We start from the raw sequence: 24,994 nt of genomic DNA, 5'->3' as shown, positions 1-24,994 counted from the left end.
AATTCTCCAATGCTAGCTCAAGGAACCTGCTGCCTTTTCAGCAGAGAGCTCTGTGCTTGTCCCTTCCTCCCAAGCAGGCTGCACATACATTCCCGTTAGTACCAAGTGGCCAATTGAGGCTTGAGAGTCGTCTCCAGCCAGACCTGGGAACATCCCCACCCAATACCCAGTAGACATGCAGTCTTGGAAAGGTACTTAAAATACCAACCAGAATTTCCCCATTTCTAAATTGAGAGAAGTAGCATTCATCCCACAGGATGAATTTCAAGATTTAATCAAACAATGAACAGAAACCAATTAGTGAGGTGCTCAGATGTAGTGGCTGTCCAATCAAGGATTGCTGTTCTCACTGGTGCTGTCATGCATCAACATTACTCAGTGTTTTTCAGCACCCTGAGCACTGATGTTCCCTCCCCCACTGTGGTCAGACCTGTCCCTGCCCTCTGGCACCTCCCACTCTCCAGCTTCTCTATTACTAGTACCTGCAGGTGCCTCAAGGAAGCTGAGGCTCAGATCTAACCTGCCCTCTGCCATCCACCGGAGTAGTCTCCCAGGTCCCCCTGGGCTTCTCTCCACCAGGCAGGAACCTGAACCATGCTGAGTTCCTTTGCTGTCCTGTGTGTCCTCCTGTTTCTCGGTAAGTCCTGACTCCCTCCACAATGCAGGGTGTGGGGGATGCCCTGAGTCTCCTGGCCATCCCTGTCTCACTGCTGTCCCTCTCTCCCTCTTTCAGGTGGTGCAGCAGGGCTCAAGCTCGAGCAGACTCCTGTGGTCGTGGGGCGCTTGGGCACCTCGGCCACCCTGCCGTGCACAGTGGATACTTCGGTGAGCTATATCCACTGGTACTTCCACAAGGAGGATACAGCCCCCAAGAGGCTCCTCTACCTAGACATGTCCAGGTCGTATGTGCAGAGGGATATATTTGTGAAAGCGGACAAAGTCGACGCCAAGAAAGGCAAGAACAGTTACAGCTGTAACCTGTTGTTGCAGAAACTGGAGAAGAGTGATGAGGGCGTGTACTACTGTGCTGCCTGGGAAGCTCACAGCCACTCCTGCTGCCCTGGCCCCTGTGCAAAAAGGTCTCCATATCCTAGGGCCCCTCCATACCTGGCACCTTCCCCTGGCTCTGGGTCCCTGGAGTTACCTTGGGGTTAGGCCTTAGGACCCCAGCATCTTGCAGGTGCCCCCTTCTTGGGTCCACTCTATATAACCCTGGAGGCTAAGGAGCCCCTGGTACTCAGGTTGGCTCAGACCCAGGAAGCTGTCCAGCCTGGAGGGACTTTTCTAAAGATGGTCAGGGGCAGCGTTTCTGAAGCATTTGGAGTAGAATCCGTGCTGCTTGATGTAGTAGCCACTAGTCATAGGTGGGTACTAAGCACTTGAAATGTAGCTAGTGCACTAGTCCAAGCTGAGATGGCTGCTTGTGTACCATACAAACCATGTTCTGGAGACTATAAAAAATGATGAAATATTTTCTTAGTAATATCTATACTGATTAGATGTTGAAATACTATTTTGGATATCTCACAGTAAGTAAAAGTAATGCTAGAATTTTATTTGTTTCTTTAGCCTTTTAAAAATGCAGCAGTATGAAAATGTTTGTCTCCATTTGTGATTTGTATTTATTTCTACTGAACAGAGCTGTGACAGACTGGCGATTGAAGAATCTGACCACCTGCGTGAAGAATGTGGGAATGAAATATGGTGCAAATCATTTCAAGAGTGAAAGACTCTGGCATTTACCACAAAATGTTTGAAGGCTCAGACTGGGAGACACCTCCTGATTCCAGTTTCTATGTTGCTGCCCTGCCCCCTACTAGTTACTTGCAGTGGAGAGTCAGGGAGCAGAGGCTCAGGAAGCTGAGGGCTAACTTCTCAGCACCTTTGTGCACTGGCATGTCTGGGGCTCAGCTCCTGTGGGGGGACATGATCCTTAGGGAGGTGGATGCATCAGCCCTGGGTGAGACCTGGGGACCTCCACCTTCTGCTTCTGCTTGAATGCTACTCCATATGATTTGGTCTATATTCCCTGGACCTCTGTTCTCTGCTCTGTAAAATGAGGTGGTTTAACTGCCACAGTTGTATGACTGATTTCTGTATCAAACCAAAATTGTATCAATAAGATATCACTATACTTACTAACTTCTTATAAAATTAGTCAGCTTCTTGAGAAAGAAAAAAGAATGAAGGAAAAAGAAAAGAAGAGCCATATTACTGATTCTCTAGGAATACCTCTGCGGCAGTATGTGGGAAAAAGTAAAAGCTCTGCAAGAAAGTCTAATTGAGTTAAATGCATTTTCATTTGAAAATTCAAATTTTATGTAAAATGCAATTACATTGGTGAAAATGATTACTGTAAGGAAAGTCTACATGATCTGAAGGAAATTGGTCCCTCAGATTCACTAACTCCCTATTTATCTCTCTGAGCCTCTGCTTTTGTGGTGAGAGATTTGTATTTAAGATAGGCATGTCTGTACAAGAGCCCAACCAACACTTCAACCCTCTACTGAAGGCCTGGGTCAAGGCTAAGACCTCCGGTATGTGCAGGAAGAGGTTGTAGGGGAGGGGCAGAAATTTACCTTTGTTCTGTTCTGAGAATGTTCCTTCATTTATCCTCCCCATTACCTATGCAACTGAACCCTTTCCTCTCAGTGCCTGACTCCATAGGGCAGTGATCTGAGACCTGGTAACCTACTACCACTTGGTTAGAGAGAAATTAGCTAAATATGAAGACACTGTCATGAGAAGTCATCCCAAGTCAATATAAATCTTAGTTTTTAACATGGTTCCATAGTGCCTTTGAGTTACCTCCTGATAGGACACTGACCTTGTGCATGGAGCAAACAACCCATATATAGAGGGAAAAACAAGTCCAGATTTGGAGTTATTTTCTTCCCCTGCCTTTCTCCCTGTGCATAAGGTGAGCTTCCCCAAAGATACCTTGGGTACACACAGCCCTCCTGTCCTCAGGAAATGTTTGCTAATTAAATGGTTGTTTAAACAGCTAAGTCATGAAAACACTAAAAGCATCTCTTTAGAATGTACAGCACTGATTCCAGTGGCATATCTATTGTCTGTTGAACTGAGATTGATATTTTGACTATTAGAGAGGGGCTCACATTACCTCATGGGTAGGGGATTTTGTTATAGATGGATACTTGAAATATCCTTATGGTTTGGGCTCAACTCATTTATTTCACTCCTAAGGTGAGTGAGACACAATGGTTTTGAGTAATAGAAGCAACGTTACATTTTGAAGTTAATGCTGAGTAAAGTCTAAGAACATATAAAAAAAACATTGTTTTCATAGTTGTATCATCCATTACCAACTGATCACACATGTTAGTACTATGTAAATTGTCATGTCTGTAACCTCAGAGTCACCTTCTAAAAATCACAAATCTAAAAATTTCTGGGCACACTTGGAAATCCATGCTGATTGTTTGTATTGGGGCTCTTTATTTTCCAGGCCCAGAATGGGTTCAGGGACAGTCTTGGGTAGAGCAAAGGTTGCAAGTTGAAGAGCTCACTCCTAAACATTGGGATCAGGAGATCTTTTACTATGTCACTTCCATACACTTATTTTCTCATAGAAAACCTGTATGGCTTGGAGTTTTATTTTTAAATGTATTTAAAAAAAAATAAATGTATTTTTTAAAAGAATTCACATATTATTTAATATTTAAAAACTTACATATTATTGAGCACTTAGATACAATGTGTGAAATCTGATGTTTAGAAATGTGTCTAACGTTGGAAGACAATCATCAATTATATGGTTTCACTGATACATGGAATATAAGAAATAGTGAAAGGGATTATAAGGGAAAGGAGGGAAACTGAGTGGGTAAAAGTTAGAGTGGGAGACAAACCATGAGAGAATCCTAACTCTGGGAAACAAACAAAGGGTTGGGGAAGGGGAGGTGAATGGGGAGATGGGTTAACTGAATGATGGGCACTAAGGCGGGCACTTGATGGGATGAGCATTGAGTGTTATACTATATGTTGGCAAATTGAATTTAAATTTTAAAAATGGGGTTACTAATCTAACAAATGAGAAATATTTTTAAGAAAAAGTGTGTATTCAACACAAAGTGTTACAAACATGTAAATTGAGGATGAAAGAAATAATATTTTATCTACAGTCCTTTCATCAAATTGTATAAATGCCTTTTCCATTTTGGGTTTTCTTTATGTCTCTTTTGTCTAGATACAGAGGCAGGAATGAAATTATCTCAAGCAGAATAGCACACAAAAAAATTCTGTTCAACAAAGATGCTTGTCATTTCTATTTCCTGAAAACCTGATCTGCTACCATTCAGGGAAGGTTATTAGAAAATCAGCCTCAAATATTCATCTGGAGACCAAGAAGAAGACAGACTTTCAGGTAGGATCCTGAGTGTCCCCTGCTTTGGGGGCAGAGATTTCTCCACCAGGCAAAGAACAAGCAAGGATGCTGAGGGACACAGTGACTGGATTCTGGGAAATCTTCTACTTCCTGCTCAGTATTTGTCTTCCATTTTTCTCCCCATTGCTCTGTGTCCCAGGCACCTAACCCCTGTGGATTACAGTAATGGGAATCTCTGCTCTGGTTTCCAATGGAAAGTTGGCCAGTGGAAATTGAAGTTCAAAGAACAATCACCATGTCACCTACAGAAGCATTTCTTCTTGGGCTCTAGATTTCCAAGCCCTTGTTCGTTTCCCAGAGTTAGGTGTCTCTCATGTTTTCTCACCCTCACTGATATTTTCACTCAGTACAGGGTTCTGGGAAAAAAGAAAGAAATTCCTCCAGTGGGTAGAGTGTTATAAAATGGAATGGCATCTCTCACCCGCACCTCTTGGTGCCTGAGCATAAACCTCTGGGTATGGGGACAGATGGCACTACATGTTGGCCCTGAAGATGCAGGCCCCTTTCAGGGAAAGAACCCTAAGCTCATGCTGCTCCTAATTCCCAGTCTCTTGCTGATGCTTCCATTGGCTGCTCCCAAACAGCAACCAGAGAATAAGGAAAACCATCTGTGCACTCCATGAGGTTCCACCTCCTAATGCCCAGGGGAAGGTAAGAGAGGTAGACTGTCCATCTGGAGGAGCAAAAGAATGAAATCAAGCAGACAGTCAAATAAGTGGGTTGCATTTGCCCCCAAAGTAGTAAAGCAAATTGAAGAGTCGGGAGATTTTGTCTAGTTCCTTTCATTTCACTTTCCACAAAGCCACCAAGGTCCCATCTCTAACAGAACAGGATGTGCCCTTTTCCTTCAGTAACAAAACAGGAAACTGGACACGTGTTGAGAGATTATCATTAACTTTGTGCTTTTCTAGTTGATACACTTAGTAGAAAAAACCACATAGATTATTTCTAATGCTTTTGTTTTTCAGTTAAATCGGCTATTCTGAGTATTTGTTGAATAATGAAGTAAGTCATCATCACCTAAGTAGAATAGAATAATGAGATCTCTGAGTAGATAAATGATGATAGTGCTTTGTGAACCAGTATTATGATGAATCCAATTCTGTGTTCTTGATGTTCTTTAATAAAATACACAAGGGTACAGTAGTAAAACAATTCTAACTCTTATTAAAACAAAGTAGAGAAATGACTGCCACTTTCATAATATCAACTAAAACCCAGCCTGTCACATTTGTAGAATTGATCTATCTTTTCCCTCCTTCCCACATGGAGACAGTTGCTGTTCATGGTGAGCTGCTCATGGGGACTTTTACCTTCATCTTTATCCTTTTTCTCTAAGTTTATTCTAGGAAGATCTTTATCCACATGCCCTGAGATGTTCCTTGAGTCACATGTCATTCCTCTATACCTCACTGTCCTGATCTATCAAATGAAAACTACAAGCCTCCATATCATGTGATTGAAAGGTGAAGATTGAAAAGGAAGAACATTTAGGGAAAAAAATCTATCAATAAAAAGTACTCATTAAATATTAACTCATTTTTTTGGAGGGGGGATCAGAGAGGGAGAGGGAGAGAGAATATCTTACGCAGGATCCACACTCAGCAGAAGTCTGATGTGGGGCTCAATCTCTGTGATGATAATAACCTGAGCAGAAATCAAGAGACAGATGCTAACTGGCTGAGGTATCCAGACACCCCAAATATTTGCTCTTCTGAAACTTAATATTTATAGAATATGCAGTATTTTAAACTATTATACTGAGAAAGTATGTTTATAAAGCAAGTTCTGACAAGTAGAGACCATTCTCATTTCCACAGAAATCAAGACTAAACCACTAAACCACTTCCTCACTACAGGACAATACAAGGAACAAGGCACTGTCCCCCACAACGGAGACAGAACAGATAGCATTAAGTGACACAAATCCTTACCATGTGCTCAAGCACAAGTGTAGGACCTGATTTTAGAGAATAAGTAAAATGCCAATAAATTATCCATTGACTTTTCAACATAAAACAGTGAAAAGTCTATTTCTAACCATAGTATCTGCAGTGGGCATCTGTGGGAATACAGATCTCTCCTTGCAACTTTCCTATATGAGCTACCCACCTTAAGGATAAATTCCCCAACGAACATCAACATATTCATTCACTCTGTCCCCTATTGAAGTCTCCATGGTCTAGTGTTCAACTTTGAGATCTCCTCAGGGGAAAGAGGGATTTACAGGCCAGACATACAAGAGATGGAATTCCATGGGATCCTTCAGCCCTTCTCCCACCTCAGTTGGGCTCATGTTCTTTGATGGTCATTTTAACCTACACTGTTCATGACCTTGACTGTTTCTCAGTGGGGGGACCTTTGTTTTCTTGAGCCTGATCAGAACCTTCCTAGTCCCTTATGTTTTTTTATGGAAGAAAATTGGAGGCCAAAATCTGAATGGAACACATCAATGGGGAAGACCAACTCTTTCCAAAAGGAATGCGTGGATTCTGCTTCTGAATGCATCTTTGCTACATTACTATTTTGGTTCTCAAAATATCCTTGCTAAATGCATTTTCTCATGTCATGTATGGAAGAGCAGTTTACTTTGTACTATCGTGTCTTCAGATAACAGTCCTCAGGAGACAGAAGTTATATCAGCTTTTCAAAATGAGACTTAGAAAAGTTAGTAAAAAGTTTAATGTTAGAATAATGGAAAGAGGTAAACAATTTATGCTGCAGTCAAAAGATAGAATACTATAAAGCCATTAAAAATGGCCTTTTAAGATTAGGTAATAAAAGTGAAAATGTTTGCCTCAGAAACAAAAAAATTATATAAAGTTCATGCCATACATTATATCTCAAATACATAAATGTCTCTCTTGGTGAGAGAAAGAAACTGAAATGAAATATTTAAGTTTTAAGATAGCATATTGCCAGACATGATGGGTTTTCTTCCTTATTCACTTATTGATTTTATACATTTAAAATAAAAGTAAGAACAATAATTTTTACCAAGAAAATATTATTTCAGAAGGTCATTTTTTATTACTTTTCAATAACAATAAAAATGTAACTTGAAAACTTTAGAAAGATATAATATTGCTATGCACAAAATCTAATTTATTATCTTTTATCAGGTGCATAAACTTTTTTCCCTCCTTTTTAAATTTTTTTAAATTTTTATTATTTTTATTTTTTAAAATTTTTATTAATTTATGATAGTCACAGAGAGAGAGAGAGAGGCAGAGACACAGGCAGAGGGAGAAGCAGGCTCCATGCACCGGGAGCCCGACGTGGGATTCAATCCCGGGTCTCCAGGATTGCGCCCTGGGCCAAAGGCAGGTGCTAAACGGCTGAGCCACCCAGGGATCCCTCCCTCCGTTTTTTTTTTAAATAATAAATTTATTTTTTATTGGTGTTCAATTGGCCAACATACAGAATAACACCCAGTGCTCATCCCGTCAAGCGCCCCCCTAAGTGGTACAATGGAATATTACTCAGCCACTAGAAATGACAAATACCCACCATTTGCTTCAACGTGGATGGAACTGGAGGGTATTATGCTGAGTGAAATGAGTCAATCGGAGAAGGACAAACATTATATGGTCTCATTCATTTGGGGAATATAAATAATAGTGAAAGGGATTGGAAGGAAAGGGAGTAGAAATGGGTAGGTGCATAAACTTTATGTTCATTCTCAGACTGATAATGTAACTTTCTCAATTTTGAAAAATGTTTCTTCCAGCAACTATAGATATAGAAAGCGAGTCAAGGAGAGATTAAATGCTTCAGTCCCCATCCAAAGGGGTATGAATCATAGGAGGTGCTGAATTTCATAGGGCATTAATAATAATATTCATGAAAAGTTGGTAAGGCCCTGATAAATTTTCAATATATGAAGTTAACTAAGCGGGTTAAATAGTAAAGGAGGATGTTTAATTATATGTAGTCATGAAAAATACTATTCTTATATATTATTTAAAGACCTGGAATATTGCTCACAAGAATGATTTGACCAAAAGTGGAGAATATATGTCAGATATGTAAATCTCACTTAAAGACATATATTTACATGTAAAATGCCAAGGAATCCCAATTCTAGTTACAAATACATAGAGAAAATCCAAAATCAAAGTAAAAGATAGTTTCCTTGCATTGTAATTTTTATACCTCATTTAGCTCAGATTTTCTTTAGGATCTACTGGTACTTATATGTGTTCTCATATGTACTGACTCTGTGTTTTTGCATGAGTCACTTCTCTGGGCTACCTTCCTTATTTGTGAAATGGAGATTAAACATAACAGGTATCACATGAGACTGCAGAGAGGAGTAAATAAAATTGTACAATAAAACATTTAGAACTTTGCCTGACAAATAACAGGTCCAAATTTCTCATTAGTTATCTAGTAATTATAAAGTGAATCATTACATAATACACAAAACATTGCTTTGAAAGTGATCCTGCTGGTGACATCATGCTCATGAGACAGTTGCAACACCAGGATGAATAGAAGTTTATTTCCAGAGACTGCTCTGACCCATGTATCCCCAGCAGTTGTGGTCTAGTTCCTTTTTGGAGGGACCTAGATGATAAATCAAATTTGATTTCTCTGAGTCCTAACTTGCCTGGTGACATCTCAATCTACTTTAAAAAACACAAAAAACTCCAAGTCCTTATGTACATGGCATATTCAATAGTGTCAATGAGATATTTCAGGGTCTGATTGTTGTTCTGTTGTGCTGTGTGACAGAAGAGTAAGGTCAGGTTTCCCATCTGAGTCCTGAATAACAGCAAATCAGAGACAGTTAGACATACAGGCTGAATCCAGCAGACCTGTCCGCATGTTACTGAGCAGTGTTTCTGTAGCATGGGATTCTTGCATGGGAATGTCTGAGTCCATATGAGAAACATAATCTGCCTCATACAAGACAGACACATTTACCAGGAGTTTCTTTCCAGATTAAGAATCCTTTTACCCCATCTGCCCAGCAGTCATGGGGCACACAACTGCTCACATCTGTGACAGATCATAAAGAACCCTAGGGAATTATCTAAGCCACCACTTCTTCTAAGAACCCAGAACCAGTCCCACCCTCCTGCTGTCCTGACAAGTCTTAACAGGCACCTCACTTCTTACCTTATTGCTGGGGAGTCTGCCAGGCCAACTGGATGCCACTTCTGGAAGCAGTCATCTTCTCAACCCTTTGGGCTTGTGAGTTGTCCCCCAGGCACTTCAGTCTACAGAAGAGACTCAAGAAATTTTTTCTTCTTGCCTCTTTCCATATCATTTGTTCTTGGGAATTTCTCATCATTGCTTGCAGTTGCCCTTGGGCAGATAAAGATGGAACAACCTGAAATATCATTTTCTAGAGCAAGAGATGAGCATGCCCACGTATCATGCAAGGTTTTCTCTGAGGACATTAACAAAGGAGCTGTTCACTGGGACCGACAGCAGATCAGGGATAGAATATCTAACATTTGTCTCAACAAAGCTTCCTTATGGTCCCTTAAGTGGGAAGAACAACAAGCTTCCACTTCAATCTTGACAATAAATGTGTTAAGGAAACAAGATGAGGCCATATGTTACTGTGCCTACTGGATTGGGACCCACGGTATTAAAGTCGCCAATAAAAGCTGCTCAAAAACCACCTTCAGGTGTGGCACACCCACATTCTACTCAATATGGGCTACCACAGAGACTGCACAGCTGGATGTGCAGCCTGAGGCTCTCCCTCTGCAGTATTTCCTGGGCTTTACAGGAAGACATTGCAGATCTTGTCACACAGTGAGTTCCATGGGATATCAGCAGTTATGGTACAAATTAAAGTAGTTTGAACTGATTTCCCACTAAATTAGGCCATCTGGGACCTCTGAAAACACAGAGTGGAATGGTTCAAAGAAAATCCATATGTCTGTTAATGCACTGAGGAAAGAGATTTCTAGTACCTGAATAGTTCAAAATGAAGACAAGAAAGGGAATATGCAGATTACATGAATATTTATTATTATTACTATGTAATTTTATTCATGACCATTGCAGTTTTTCAGAGGTAAGATGATCAGCCAAACATAAAAATTCCATGCATTACCATCTTGTGGCCATACTGAAGGAATCTACAGATTATTTTATCCCTAAGTACATGGTAGCTAATTGGGATAATGGAGAAACCAAGATAGAAATCCTGTAGGTCAAAGCAGTACCTGCCTCCATTTGCAGAGTCAAAATAGAACAAAAGAACACTACTCCACTGGAACAAGACCCTTAGCATATCAGGTGGCTGCAACTTAGTAGATATGCTGCTAAGACCTTGTTCTTCAGGGTTCTGCAAAGAAAACTAAAAAACCTGAATGAGGTTCAGTTGGTTAAAAGACGGATCATATATGCTCCCTTTATCTGTAAAGAAAAGATGGTTAAGGTCTTTCGTGAAGTAATAAAATTAAAAATCATGATTGAGAATAAAATTCTGTAATTAGTACCTGGATAGTCACCAATTTTCAACAAATAGTGAGACACACAAGTAATGTGTGAAATTATAAAATCTCTCCCCTCACCTCCTTAGAGTCAACTCTCAAATGTTGAGGTAAGTTCTTTATTTCGGAAAAACTCAATACTTTTGGTAACTCGATATCTGACCACATAATCACCATGTATACAGTTTAACTCTGGTTCCTGAGATCACGACAACACCCTCATTCTGTTTCTCATTCTAAGAATCACATGGTGCTATCAAGTGCAGTGGTTCTATGAAAGTAGAATGAATTCTTGCCACAGGCAAGTCAGAACCTTCTCATTGGGCAAATGAAGGTTCATGTGTCCCACACCCTGTCCATCATGATTCTTATGTGGGGTGGGTCCCAACAGGAGTAACCTTAGGGCCTGGATCTCAACAGAGCCTCACCTGTCCCCTAATACATCTAAAGATACAAAGATAGGAAGATCCCTGAATGAAATATGGAATCAGAGAACAATGAATCCTCTAAGAAAGAAGTGAATGAAAAGAAGGATTTAAGCTTCTCATAGTATCTGTGCTAAATATTTTACAGAGATTATTTTATTTAATCCTTAAAAAGCAATGCAGAATGGATTGAATTGGCCACATGGGGAGATGGAGCCACCCTGACTTTTCAACACATGACAGCCATAAAACACTACAGTGATGAGCAGTATGGAAAGGGTTGCATTATCTGTGTGGCTTAGAAGTGAAAGGATACTATGTAGTCATTAAAAACTCTTTTGGAAGAATTATATATAAAATTCACAAATTTAGTGACAGCCAGGGAAAATTTCCTCAGATTTGGGCCTTGGTGGGCATTTCTAAGATGCGAATATTAAACTCTGATAGGCCCAGAACATGTCTCCCCAAGAGAGGGCTTGATCAAGATGGAGATCCAACAGTGGAATCAGTATTTTTAGCACTCCTGTATCCAAGAATTTTTGGTTTTACATTTATTAATAAGATTATTTATATAACAAGGTAAACATAACTGTATATATGACACTCAAATGATAATATATTTGTATTTTCCCATCTAATATTATAACTACTTTGTAACTCCCTGAAAAAAAAAAGAAAAAGGTACAATCAACCTTAATGTTGAGAGTAGTTACCATAGAACAGGGGGTCTGCAAATTCTATCCATGCCAGGCAAGCCCCAGTTTTATAAATAAAGTTTTATTGAAATACAACCTTGACCGTATACTTACAAATTGCTCGTAGCTGGTTTGCATTTAAAAGAAGTGCTAAGTAGTTGTATCAGACACACACAAAGCCTAAAATGTTGACCATCTGGCCCTCTAAAGAACATGTTTGACAATTAATGCCTTAGCATGATATACTGTGACTGATAGTTATTTTCATTTTATGTTTACCTATTTCTCAGTGTGTTGTCAATGGTCCTTTATTACATATCAATCCTCTCCATACTGTCTTACTCTGGATAAATTACTTAACATTCTTTGATTCATTTTCCTCATTTGAAAAATGAAAAATACAATTTTATTTACCTTAAAGGACTGTTGAGAGGAGGAACTTAAATAATACATATAAAATTCTTACAAGGGCTTAGAGTCTCCTGCTCACTATATTGAGGCTTCGTATTGCTTATATGGGTTATTATGTCATATTTGAACATAATATGACAAAATGTGAAACAAAACTCAGAACTTATTCTTTTCTTTGTTTACTTTAAATAATAGAAATACATGAAAATGGAAAACTTATCCTTTCACACATTTTTAGTAGAATACCTGTTGACATTCCTGGAATGTAGCCATGCATATTATTTCCTAATTGTCTATGACTGGTTTTGTGCTATGCTACAATGGCTGATGTGAGGATTCACAACAGAGACATTAGGGCCCAAAGCCTAAATATTTATTATCTGACCCTACAGAAAAAAATTGGACAGCCTGTCCTATGCAAAATAGTTAGAGAATGAGTTTGCATTTATAGCTAAAATTCAAGATGTAATAAGAGAAATTATTGATAAAGTTTACTTTGTGAAAATGAAAATGAAATTTGCATGGCAAAAGCAGCATAAATTAAATGAAATGTGGCAAACCGTGAGGAAATATTTACAACCTGCTTAGCACATAATGGTCAACTATGCCTAATATAAAAATACGTTAAAAAAAATGGAGGTAGGGGATCCCTGGGTGGCTCAGTGGTTTGGCGCCTGCCTTCAGCCAAGGGTGTGATCCTGGAGTCCCGGGATCGAGTCCCATGTCGGGCTCCCTGCATGGAGCCTGCTTCTCCCTCTGCCTGTGTCTGTGCCTCTGTCTCCCTCTCTCTGTCTCTCATGAATAAATAAATAAAATCTTTAAAAAATAGAGGTAAATATTTCAATTATCCTATAGGAAAATGGCAAAAAACATCAAATTCAGTTTATGAAAAACATACAAATAGCTATTAAATTTATACGAGTTGATGAACTTCACTTATAATAACATAAATTTCGATTAAAACTGCTGAGGTACCATTCTCACTCCTAAGCCTGGCAAGAATATAAGTTTGATAATACTCTCTCTTGGCAATGCTGTGAAAGAAAGCAGGCACTCATATATTTCTGGTTAGGATGCAAAACACAACCATTTCATGGGGGGGATTTGGAAATATCTAATGAAAGTTCATATGCATTTACTTTTCAAGCTAGCAAAAACGCTTTCAGAAATTTACTCTGAAGGCATAATTTCAACACTTTGAAAGTATATATGCATAATGGTATTCATTGGGTAACAGCAAAATGTGAAATTACATAAATGTCCAGACATAGGAGATGGGTTTAATAAATGATGGCACTTGACACAATGGAGGACTATCCACTATAAAATAGATATGAGATACAAAATCAACTGTAAATTTTATACTAACCAGACACAATTGGAAATTAAAATGTAAAAGTAGTACTATTTACAATAGCAACAACAGCAATATCAAAAACAAATAGCATACTTCGTGAAAAATTTATCCAGTAATATGAAGGATTTGTATGCCGAAAACAATACAACTTTAATGACAGAAGTTGAAGAAGAACTAAATAAATGGAGAGGTATACCATGTTCATAGATGGAAGATTCCATATATTTAAGATGTCAAAAGTTCCTCAAAAGGGTAAGTAGATTCAATGTAATCCCAGGAAGACTTTTCATAGAAATCAATAAACTGTTACAAAATTCATAGGGGAAGGTACAGGACATACCATTGACAAACCAGTTTGAAAAGAGTATTAACACTTACTGTTAAGCCTCTATGATCAAGACGGTGGAATATTGGTGAATTTATGGACGCATAGGTAACAGGTAAAGAATTAAGAAGTAGGAAAATACATAAGTGGCTAACTAATTTCTAACATGGTGTCAAAGAAATCCAGGAACAGAGAATAGACTTTTCAACAAATGGTATTGGAACTATTGTTCCTCTATGTGAAAAACAAAACAATACCAGAACAACACTATCGATACGAAACACCAACACAAACTAATTAAGAACATTTTCTAGGTTATAAATATATAATTAAAAAATAAAACTCCCAGATGAAAATACAAAAGAAAATCTATATCACCTTTGGTTAGACATAGAGTACTTGTATAAGACACCAAAGCAAGATCTTAAATGAAATATTTGATAAAATGCACTTTCTCAAAATTAGCATTTCTGCTAAGACTAAAAAAAAAAGAAAAAAAAAAAGGAAAATGGAAGGAAGATGGAAGGAAAAGCAACAGGTTAGAAGAAAATATTTCCAAAAGGCAAAGTAGTAAAGACTGGTGTTTAGAGTATTGAGAGGCAAAGTAGTAAAAGTAAAAGTAAAAAGGCAAAGTAGTAAAGACTGGTGTTTAGAGTATTGAGAGAAATATTATAACTCTAATATAATATAAATAATAAGAAAAGAAACCTAATTAAAAATGGGAAAGACAAATAGTAGAATTTAGGCAGCATTTACCTGAAATTTACTACCCTTCTGTTTTTTGTAGGACTTTAATGTAAGGAAAATATAAAAACAAACAAACAAAAAAGGAAGAAGACCTGCATGTCCTCTTTTATAGAGGTGGAGAGATGGAGAGAGCTGGAAATGGCACTGCTGCCATTTTACAATAGTATCCCAAAGAGCAGGAATGAAATGTAATACTTTGAGTCCATCAGAGAACTCAAGTTGTAGGGTGTGTGATTGTACAAAACCTGGAGGCAGACAAGCACTTGTAGGGGAAAAACAGGAGGTGAGCATTTGCTTACTTTGCACAGACCTTGTCAAACACATTCATCTGGTCACACATTAAAGTTGAATTTGTATACTAAATAATAAGAGCTCAGTTGACTAGTGGGAGAGTGACACCCCTTGGGACCATATCAATTATATTTCCTAGCACCTTTTAAGCATCTTCTCCGTGAGCCCCACAAAATTCTTGTGGTTAAGATAAGGAACAATCAAGAGGGAGCTTCCCCCTTGGTACTGCAGAAGAACAACACCTACCACTAAAATCCACCCAGACCTCATCTACTCCATTGCTACTGTAAGAAAAAGTGACTTCATTGCAGGGAAAGGTGCTGGTGGAATCTCACTGCAGCTGAGGGAAGGCAAAGGTGGGAACCATCAAGTCTTTGCAAGGAATATCTCCCCTTTGCCCAGAAGTAACAAGGTTTCCCTCTGCAGAAGGATGGGCATGAAAACCATGGCCTGGAGTAGGTGGGAGAGGGAGACAAGTATTGAACATATTCCACCTCTGGAAAGGGGGCAGGAATACTTGTGAAGGCCACATCCTTAGGACATATTTTCATCATATCTGCTTAAAATAGAGACGTAATTAATATATCAGACAATGTCTCCTTCCCTGGCCTTTCACCATCATGCTAGTAAACCCTGAATAAAATAATAGGGGATAACAGTTAAAGAGCTTCAAGAGGCAGACTTCCTCTGGGGAGCAGAAAAAAGAGAAGACTCAATGACAACTAAGAAGACAAAGACAAAGTAGAACTAGAGCATTAAATTTCAACCCTGATAACATTGCAACAACAAACTTCTAATCCAGTCTAACTCCTGACTACTTAATCCAAGCCCAAGTGACCCAAGGTCACTTTCTCTTCTATCTTTATCTCTCTGGGGACTAGGCTGGCTTTGGAAGTGTGAATTTTCTCTAACTCTCCACCAATAGAAGCTTCTTGGGAAGCAATTCATACCAGTGTGCGCAATGAGGTGCTGACTTTCTGGGAATGAATGAATGATGGAAACTACAAGGCCTTTGGAGTGATATAAACCTAGGTTTGAATATCTGCTCAGCCACTTAACTGGCACCACGATCCAGGAAAGTCAGTTAATCTCATAGGGTTTCTGGGGACTACAGAAGGTTCTATACAGGACAGTTCTATCTAGCACAGGGTCAACACATCACTGTGTCCTTTCCTATCCCATAACTACTAAAATGCTTGACTGAGCCATCTCAGCTAACACAGGAGCTCAGGGATTCTTGGAAAGTCACATCTTACATTGTTCTCCAAATGACAGTAAGGTTAGCATTATTTTGCAAACCTAAGAATCATGAATTGGAAGAGTCCAGGGTAATAAAACAAAGGATTCTTTTTCTTCAAGAGTTTTCTTCGTTCACAGCAGAGTATAGTAATATCAGAGCATCTAAATCAAAAAGTACAGTAATTGTTTAACATCCCCCCAAATTTGTGAACTTTCTTCAAAATATTGATATATAAAATGTATCTATTTCTGCATCAAATTGTGGGATTATTTTCTCATTGTTATTATATACTATAATAAGTCTTTTCTTCCAATTTTCATGATAGCCTTATAGCTCCCAACCCTCTTGCCAAATATGGTGAAAAGTCTGTATCTCAGAGAGAAAAAGAATTTAAGGATAGGTGTGTTTGAAGCAAAACATAAAGGAAAACTATGAAGGTGTTGCCCCCCAAAGGAAGATAAATAACATTGAATTATTATAACATGGTTGTTTGGTGAGGTCTTTTAGGATCTGATGTTTGTTTTTTTTAATAGCAGGAACATAATAAAAATAACATGGACACTCTTTCCATAGTTCTAACGCAAATCTTCCTCACCTGTCTTTGCCTCTGAAAAACAAGGACCACCATTACCTCCTGAGTCATTTTTTTTTATTTTTAAAAAGACTTTATTTATTTATTCATGAGAGACACAGAGAGAGGCAGAGACATAGGTAGAGGAAGAAGCAGGCTCCCTGCATGGACACTGATATGGGACTCCTATCCCAGGACTCCAGGATCACAAATTGAGCTGAAGGCAGATGCTCAACCACTGAGCCACTCACGTGCCCCACCTCCCCAGTCCTGATTCAAAGCCCCTCTGGAGAAAATTCTGACTAGCCAGAAGCAAAGCCAATCCCATGGATGTACAATTATCTTTCACTTGAGTTTGTTGGTTGTCTATACCCCTTTCTTCTCTGTTCACTGTTTTCATGCCCACTGTTAACTTGTTCAAGTTTCTCTGAATTCTCTCCTTTGGCTTCCAAATAAAGATAGCAAACCGAGATTCTCTAAGGATCAAGTCTCCTTCACCAGAACAGCAGACGGAAGCTTGCATATAGGTTGCAAGCTCTCGAGGGGTTCCCTGGAGATAGCCATTGTGCAGTGATATCAACAAAAAGGAAGAGAGCCTTTGAAATAAATCCTGGATGGCTCATCCAAGATAACAAGCAATACTAGCCCAAATCTTGCTTGAACACAGAGTAAGACAGACAATGGAGTCTTTTACATCATAATCCTCAATGTCATCAAGTTTGACGAAGCCACCTGCTATATCTAGAATCATTAGCTGTTGGGTCAGGAAGGGCCCTTTGAACATAGCCCAATGCCCACTCAGCAAATGGAGATGTAAGGGGCCAGGGATTCAAATGTCTTGTCCAAAGTTAGTTATCCACAAGGGCAAGGCTTTACATTTCCCAAGCTCACAGAATAGCTTCCAAGAAGCTTCTTGTTTCAACATATCATAGAACTGGGTTTGTTTTCTATTTTCAGTTTTAATAAGGAATTTATTTTTCTATGGGTATTAGACTTCTACAAAATTCTTTTCATTCCAGGAACATACTGTCATCAAGGAAGTTATTTTTCATTTTTGCTTTTCCTGCTATAGATTAGTGTTTCCAAATGGTGAAAGTGTCTTGGTGAAAATGGAAAACATTGTTCATGTTTCTCAAGTATATTTCTGTTGGCATGTTTGCTTTTTCAGTTATGAAGCATATCCTCTTTCGGAAATGCAATCCCACATTGCTGACATAGCAGGCCTGGTGTTCGTAAGAACAGAGGGCTTTTCCTTTGATGCATCTCTGAGCAGCTTCATGCACTGAACACCTGCAGATCAAAATATCTTCATTCTCTGAACACTGTTCCCAGTAATTGAGACAAGTTGTTGGTTGACCACTTGGTCCCTATTTCTTCTTTCTCTTTCTTTCCTTCTCTTTCTTTCTTCTCTTTCTTTTTTTCTTTCTCTATCTCTATATATCTTTCTCTCTTTCTTTTTATTTGCTCCCATTGCCTCCATTTTTGATCAGCATTTTTCTGTGTTTACTGCCTCCATAAAAACAGACATTTCGGTCAATTAATTGTGGAAAACTTAGAATATATCAGATGTCATGAAGCCTATATTCAAGTACTTTAAATGAATTCAAAGATCAATTGCCAATGCAAGATTTCTACCTACTGGCCATGCAGTGAAGCTCAGGAGAAGGTAGACATTTTTGTAGAAGCTCAAACCAGTGTGGTAACATCTGACCAGGTTGGATCAAGAAATTTACAGAAGTTACTAGGTTTATAGTAACTCCTCATGGTAAGTAACTTTGTTCTTTTTTGATTCTTTGAGTGAAAAACTGAGAGATGATTTTTAGAAAAAAACAATGCAGGATCACCTCAGCATACGGACAACAATTATGCAGGAATTGGTCTCTATATATGGATACAAAACTACTTCGTAGACAAGGTTTTTAATTTCCTGCTTGCAAGCAGATTGAAATTCTACTTTTAGAAAATATACACACAAAGGTGTAAATGCAGCCTTGAAATTAAAATCTTTCTAGGACTGTGTGAACTATTTGTGTAAGCTCTTGGTTCAAGTTGGTTATCTTGTAGATGGTCTTTTAAGTGAGAAATACTTTGATGAAGTGTTCCTTTTTTTTTGGCAAATAGTGCTTCTTTCTCTAATAATCTGCAAAACATGTATGATTGCTTTTGATCTCATCTTTAAGAGCAGTGCAAAAAAATTAATTCTTCAGTGGATGAGTATAGAGCAGTGGATGGCTATAGAACATAAGTCAACATATTCTTATGACTCTAGCTTCTTGGTAGGTTGGCTGAGATTAATCAAAATTTGTACTCTTGAGTGCTACTATCTAGAGATGATACAGTTTAATGGAATTTGTGAGCTCATTAAACCATTTCAGACCCAGAATTCATGAAAAGAGTCTGTCTGCATGGTAAACATCCTCATTTGTTCATTTACTGTCTCAGTAAACAGTTATTGAAGACAGTTTCTATCCTGGATGCTAGAGATAGCTAACTGGGGGCACCAGACACAGTCCCAACACTCATAAGCTTGTAGCCTTGTGGACAAATATTCTAGATTGTGGCTTGACTGAGCCCCATGTTTTTTGGCCTGTGGCCAGAGACACAGAATGTGGGACTCATGAGCTCTTTTGCTTTCTTAAGGTATATAATAAATAATTATTGCCTATAAAATATATATATTAGTTTTGTGGAAAATTTGATAAAGGGGCCTCACACCATCCCATTAAAAACAATGATACTATAGTTAATATTTATTGAAAGTCAGATACCTGTTTCTGTCCTTATTCTCAATCCTTAAGAGTGCTGTTCAGGAAAATGTTATCCCAATTTCACTGATGGGTAAACTGAGGCTTAGAGAGTTCAGTGGTTTGACTAAATTCACATGGCTAGTTACTATGGCAAAGATTGGGACCCAATAGATACTGGTTTGTTCCAAAGGGCATAGTGTACACCATTATATGCTTTTGGAAGCTTTCAGCCATCTTTTTATCCAGAACATATACTTTTTTGTAGTCTGACCTTTTAAATAGCCTATGTAGTTGAATGTTTAACTAGTAATAGCTCATAATTGGTATTACTCCTCATGCAGAAAATAATGCTTCTGCTTTTAATCATGGTACTAAAACTTCCTCTTTTGCCTCAAGATATCATTTAAATCCTGTTGAATTGTGTTTGTTAAATTCTCATAATTTAGGGCATTTCTATTAAAGGTCCAGTCCTTTTGATATCATTTCATTCAAACTTTCAGTATCGGCATCAAAATGCTGGAAATACCAAAGCTCGCAGAGAATGGGAGCAGTTGTACTACATGCAGGACTCAACTGCATAACTCAGAGCAGCCTTCCCACTCATGCTGGGCAGCTGCAGAAAGGCCAAAACAAATAGGATCCTCTGATGAGCAGCACAGGATTTTAAATCAATGCCCTGGAACTTGTTAGGGTAATTTCAAGTTCAAGGGAACAGTCTTTCAGGAATAAATATGTTAAGAGATCATCCTTAATATTTTACACTCCCTAACAACTCATCTGGCCACCTACCAGTGGGGACTAAATTCTGGAAAGTATTTACTTTATAATCTAACTAGATATACACCCTCAGTGTGTAGAAAACATTTTAAAACCTAAAAAATAATGAAAATTCATGTATTAAATATTAAAATACACTATTTTTAATTTTTGTTCCTCTCTCAAAATCATAGAAGTAGTAATTGTAAATTACACTTTAGGAAAGAACCAATATAATAAATGAAAACCTTTTAAGGTTTTTTAACCTTTTTAAAAAAAATCTTTTAAAATTCTGAAGTTTCAGGAAAATGCGAAAAAAAGGTAAAAATCAGCCTCTCCAATGCTTGTGTGTGAGATGGAAATGACCGACCTAAACTTCCCAAGCAGAGAAGGGTCAGTTCATCTATTATTGACTACATTTATATCTAATGTGATTTTGCTTGACATTTGTCTTTGTTTAATGCTAGCAAGGCCTATTCATATACATTTATATAAATATTGAAAAAAATATGGGCACAATTTTAAAAGAGGTACAAAAGGAGATTTTTGTAAAAGCTTTTCAGACAGTGTTCCTGGAATAGTTGGAGCAACAAAGTGTTTGGTCCTGGCACAATTCTCAGGGTTACAGGTAAAGTGTTTTTAAATTCTTCAGTACAAGGTAGGGAGGGGAGGCAGGTGATGTAGGAGCAGCAGGCTAGGTGCTGGTGCTGGCTCTGAAGTGCAGGATTTGGTCCCAGTTTGGGCATAATTAGCAGTGAAATGCTTGGAGTGGTGGTTGACTCTGCCCCAGTCCTAGGGGTAGTTTCTGACTGAGCTAAAATGGAGAGTATTACAAGGACTTAACTCTCTACAGCACTGGGATCCCCTAAGGGGTATAAATGTTAGGACCTTTAGGGATTTCTGTGTTGAAAGATTTGTGAAGAAATTTGTGTATCTTATTTATTTTATTCCATAATAACCAATGGAAAGAATGAACCAAAACTTGATAAACTTCCCATTTTGTTGAAGGTTATTCATATCAGGTATTGATATATTTAACTGCACAAACATCTCCAAGAGTGTCATAAGCTGAGTTTATTTTTTCTATATTCAGTCCAGTAAATTTGTCCATCTTCATTAGCCTTAGAGATAAATTTTTCCTGGGTGAGGGACAATATCTCACAGGAATGTATCTACCCTATAGGATTTGGCCAAATAAATGTTTTCAAAGAATTTTCACAAGGCTGATGAAACACTGGAAAAGTGGAAGAAATGACATATTTTGGTGTCTTTAGTGGTTGTGATCATAGGCACACATGCATTCATAATTGAAAAGCAATGTTCTGGTCACCTTTTTTCCAACTGACTACAACATAAATTCTAGCAATATAATTAAATAAAGGTGATAGATAAAACTTACAAGGCTGAAAAAGATATTTTTTAGGAGAGTGTGGTGTAGATAAAAATGTGGACTATGACTCTGGATCTATCACTTTCTGTATAATCACCATTCAGCAAATAAATTTTGGTTCACTGATTATTACTTTCTTAAAAACATAAAAAATAATACATGCCCATTAGAGAAAAATTGGAAAAGAAAAAAATAAAGTATAAAATTTATAATGACACTTATTCTGTTAACATTTGCTATATTTCCATCCATTCATTTTGTCAATGCAACAACCATTTCAAGTGGATGTTGTGGAGATAAATGAAATTAAATATGGAAAAAGCTGCTGCATTGGTTGGGACATGGTCATTCACTGAAAAAGTCAGTTCTACAATTCCAATTATCATCCAGTGTTAGAGTAAAGAAAAATATATTATGATCTAGTCTACAGGTCACTTCAGAACAATTGATAAGTACTTGCAGAATAATTGCAATTTCTAAGAATCATTGTTACATGTTTCTAAAAATGGGTAGAATGCAGTAAGCATTACCATATATATTCTTAGCCTCAACATAAGTTGATCTCTCACTCTTCAGTGGAAACGTCTGAAAGTAAACAAGGGAGAATTTTTATAATTGAATATATAAAATTACACTAATATACATATCAGGTCAAATATTCACCTTCTTAAAAAAGGTTTTATTTTTCATTTATTTGAAGGATTTGAGAGAGAGAGTGAGTTCCTGCATGAACTGGGGGGAGGGACAGAGGGAGAAGCAGACTTTCCACAGAGCAGGAAGCCCAATGCACTGGGCTCCATCTCAGGACCCTGGGATCATGAGCTGTGAAAGGCAGATTCTTAACCAACTGAGCCACCCAGGCAGGTATCCTTCAAATACTCACTTTTAATATTTTATATTTTCATTGGATTATATCTATAAAATATTGTATTTTTATAAATATAACTGAGATATATTGTTTGCCCTCATATTTCATTAAAATTTTTAGTCAGACTCTTCACATGCATCTAAAATGTATATTTAGAGCAAATTTCTGAGTCATCATAGGGTCTGAGTGTTTGGTGATACATTTATGATGATGTCACTAGATGTTCTATTGGAAGAGACAGATATCCACTTACAAAATAAAAGCATTTTTTCATTTATTCTATCATACTGTATATGTACAGTGTAACTGTAAAGTATAGAGACTTTAGTCCCAAGTAATATTCATCATCCTAATTAAAGTTCTTTATTGTTTTACCAGCATTATCTCTAAACGAGCTTCAAGTGAGTTTATTTCAGGTTGATATCTTACCCAAGTGTCATACTTGTCAAAGTAGAGTATTAGAAGAACCTCTTTTAAAATGAGAATTTGCTCAAACTAAAACAGAAGGCACCCTCTGTTTTATGAGGCATAACGTTGGGAATAAAAGCCTCACCTTATGCTCTGACATTTCAGCATGTTTAAATCCTGAATGTTTTCCATCTACATAGCAGAGCAGGATTTGCAAATATCTTCTGCCACTTTTCATGTCACCTTCAAGGGAGATCTCACTGAACTATCAAGCTCTGGGACAGAAAAAGAAACAAGCTCTAATGCACAACCTATTTCTCATCTATTCATACCTCCGATTTCCAAAATCTACTTGAGAAGATCTAAAATAAAATACACAAGTACAGTTAGGCCTGGAGATACAAACAGAAGACCAAAAGCACTAAGGAAAGTAGGAAAAAAAGGCCCGTGGTTATCCGGCTAGAAACATGGGGTAGACCATTCAAAGATAGGAGAAAAACGTTTTGCAGTACAACCTTTTAACTGCTAAAATGAAGCACACCAAGCTTTCAAATATGTTTTGTTTTTCCCACCATAAAATGAGTAAAAGACTTCAAAGCATGAGTCCTTTAGGAGGACTGTGAAGTGACACAGTGGGCATTGCCTTCCACATCCAATTTGTAAAATGAATGAAAAGGTCTTTAAATAAATGCATTTCATGCTATTACTGCGTCATCACTATGGGCATCATGACATTTAATGTCACTTACAGATGGTGACCTTCAGCAGACCTGGTCAGGCAGGTAGCAGCCTAGTGATGTAATGTGACAATAGAGAGGCTTGGAGGACCAGGCAACCAGCCATTGATCTCGTTATTCCATCATGAAGGAAAACTGTAGAAGTTTGAAGCCAAACTTTGGATATGATCTGGACGGAAGTCAGTTTGAGGTAGAAATTTCTGATGAGAGATTGAAATGCTCATAGATTGTGATGTTGGTGGGAAAATATGCCATTTGCTTTTGAAACACAGGTGAAGCAGTTCCATGAAATTACCCCATTATTACTAGGCTTTACTATATTCCTTTTGATTTCCCTAACACTGGAAAGGCGTTGGATAAAATAGGACAAGTGACTTACTAATGAATGGTGTGTGAAAGGCACATTTTCCGTGATGAGTGTTCAGAGAATTTCAGACATAGTAGAGCAATGTGAGGTGCAAATGAAGGAATGAATCTTGATGCTCCATTGACATAGATTCAGTTGCTATCCCCAAATACTGCATTCCCGTTAGTAAAGGAAGATTTGGTCCCAGGAGATTAAAATGTTTTGGAGGACACAATCATCGTAATTAAATTTCTAATACTAATGGTAATGTTAATTAAATCTTTCATTTTCATAGCATGTTTAGATGTAGAAATCTTAGGAGATATTTTAATATCAATCCTTCCAGTAAAGGTCAGCATATATAGCACTGTGCAAATATATAATAGGATCTGACTTTGTGTCCATGCGGACTTGCTTAAAGTGCTCATGCACGACATATGTAGTTGTCTTGAAAGGTTTGTCCCAAGAATGAAGTTGCTCATGACATAAATTGTGTGAATTGACTCATTTCCTTTTCTGATGGTGAGAGGATGTTTTCAGAGAGCCTGGGTTTTGGAGTCAGGCTACCTGGAGCTCTGACTCCACCACTTGCTGCTGATGTGAACTTGGGTGATTATCTTCTGGCCTCAGTTTCATAATCCACAAGATGGGATAACAGGATGTATGAGCAGGGGTCATATGAAAATTAAGTGAGAGGTTGTAAAGTACTTGGCATGTTGTGTAAAGCACAATAGGTGCCGCATAGATCTTACCTCATTTCAATCCTAAAGGGAGGATTGTATCCAGCTTGGTTATCCGGATTGGTTAGTAGCCA

General features: G+C 38.0%; 1 gene segment (V, D, J or C); it reads left to right on the top strand.

Moving 5' to 3' along the window:
• The first annotated feature begins 342 nt into the window (after positions 1-342).
• LOC140599110 (T-cell receptor gamma chain C region 5/10-13-like) overlaps positions 343-24,994 on the top strand; it is a 40,441-nt gene continuing 15,789 nt past the window's right edge. Inside the window, 3 exon segments of the C gene segment in view lie at positions 343-637; positions 734-1,038; positions 20,999-21,059. Of these exon segments, the coding sequence occupies positions 595-637; positions 734-1,038; positions 20,999-21,059 (409 nt within the window).

This window comes from Vulpes vulpes, chromosome 5 (genome assembly GCF_048418805.1).
Source record: "Vulpes vulpes isolate BD-2025 chromosome 5, VulVul3, whole genome shotgun sequence".
NCBI classification, from domain to species: Eukaryota; Metazoa; Chordata; class Mammalia; order Carnivora; family Canidae; genus Vulpes; species Vulpes vulpes.
The sequence above is the reverse complement of the archived record's forward strand: the minus strand, read 5'-3'. Positions and strand labels throughout refer to the sequence as shown.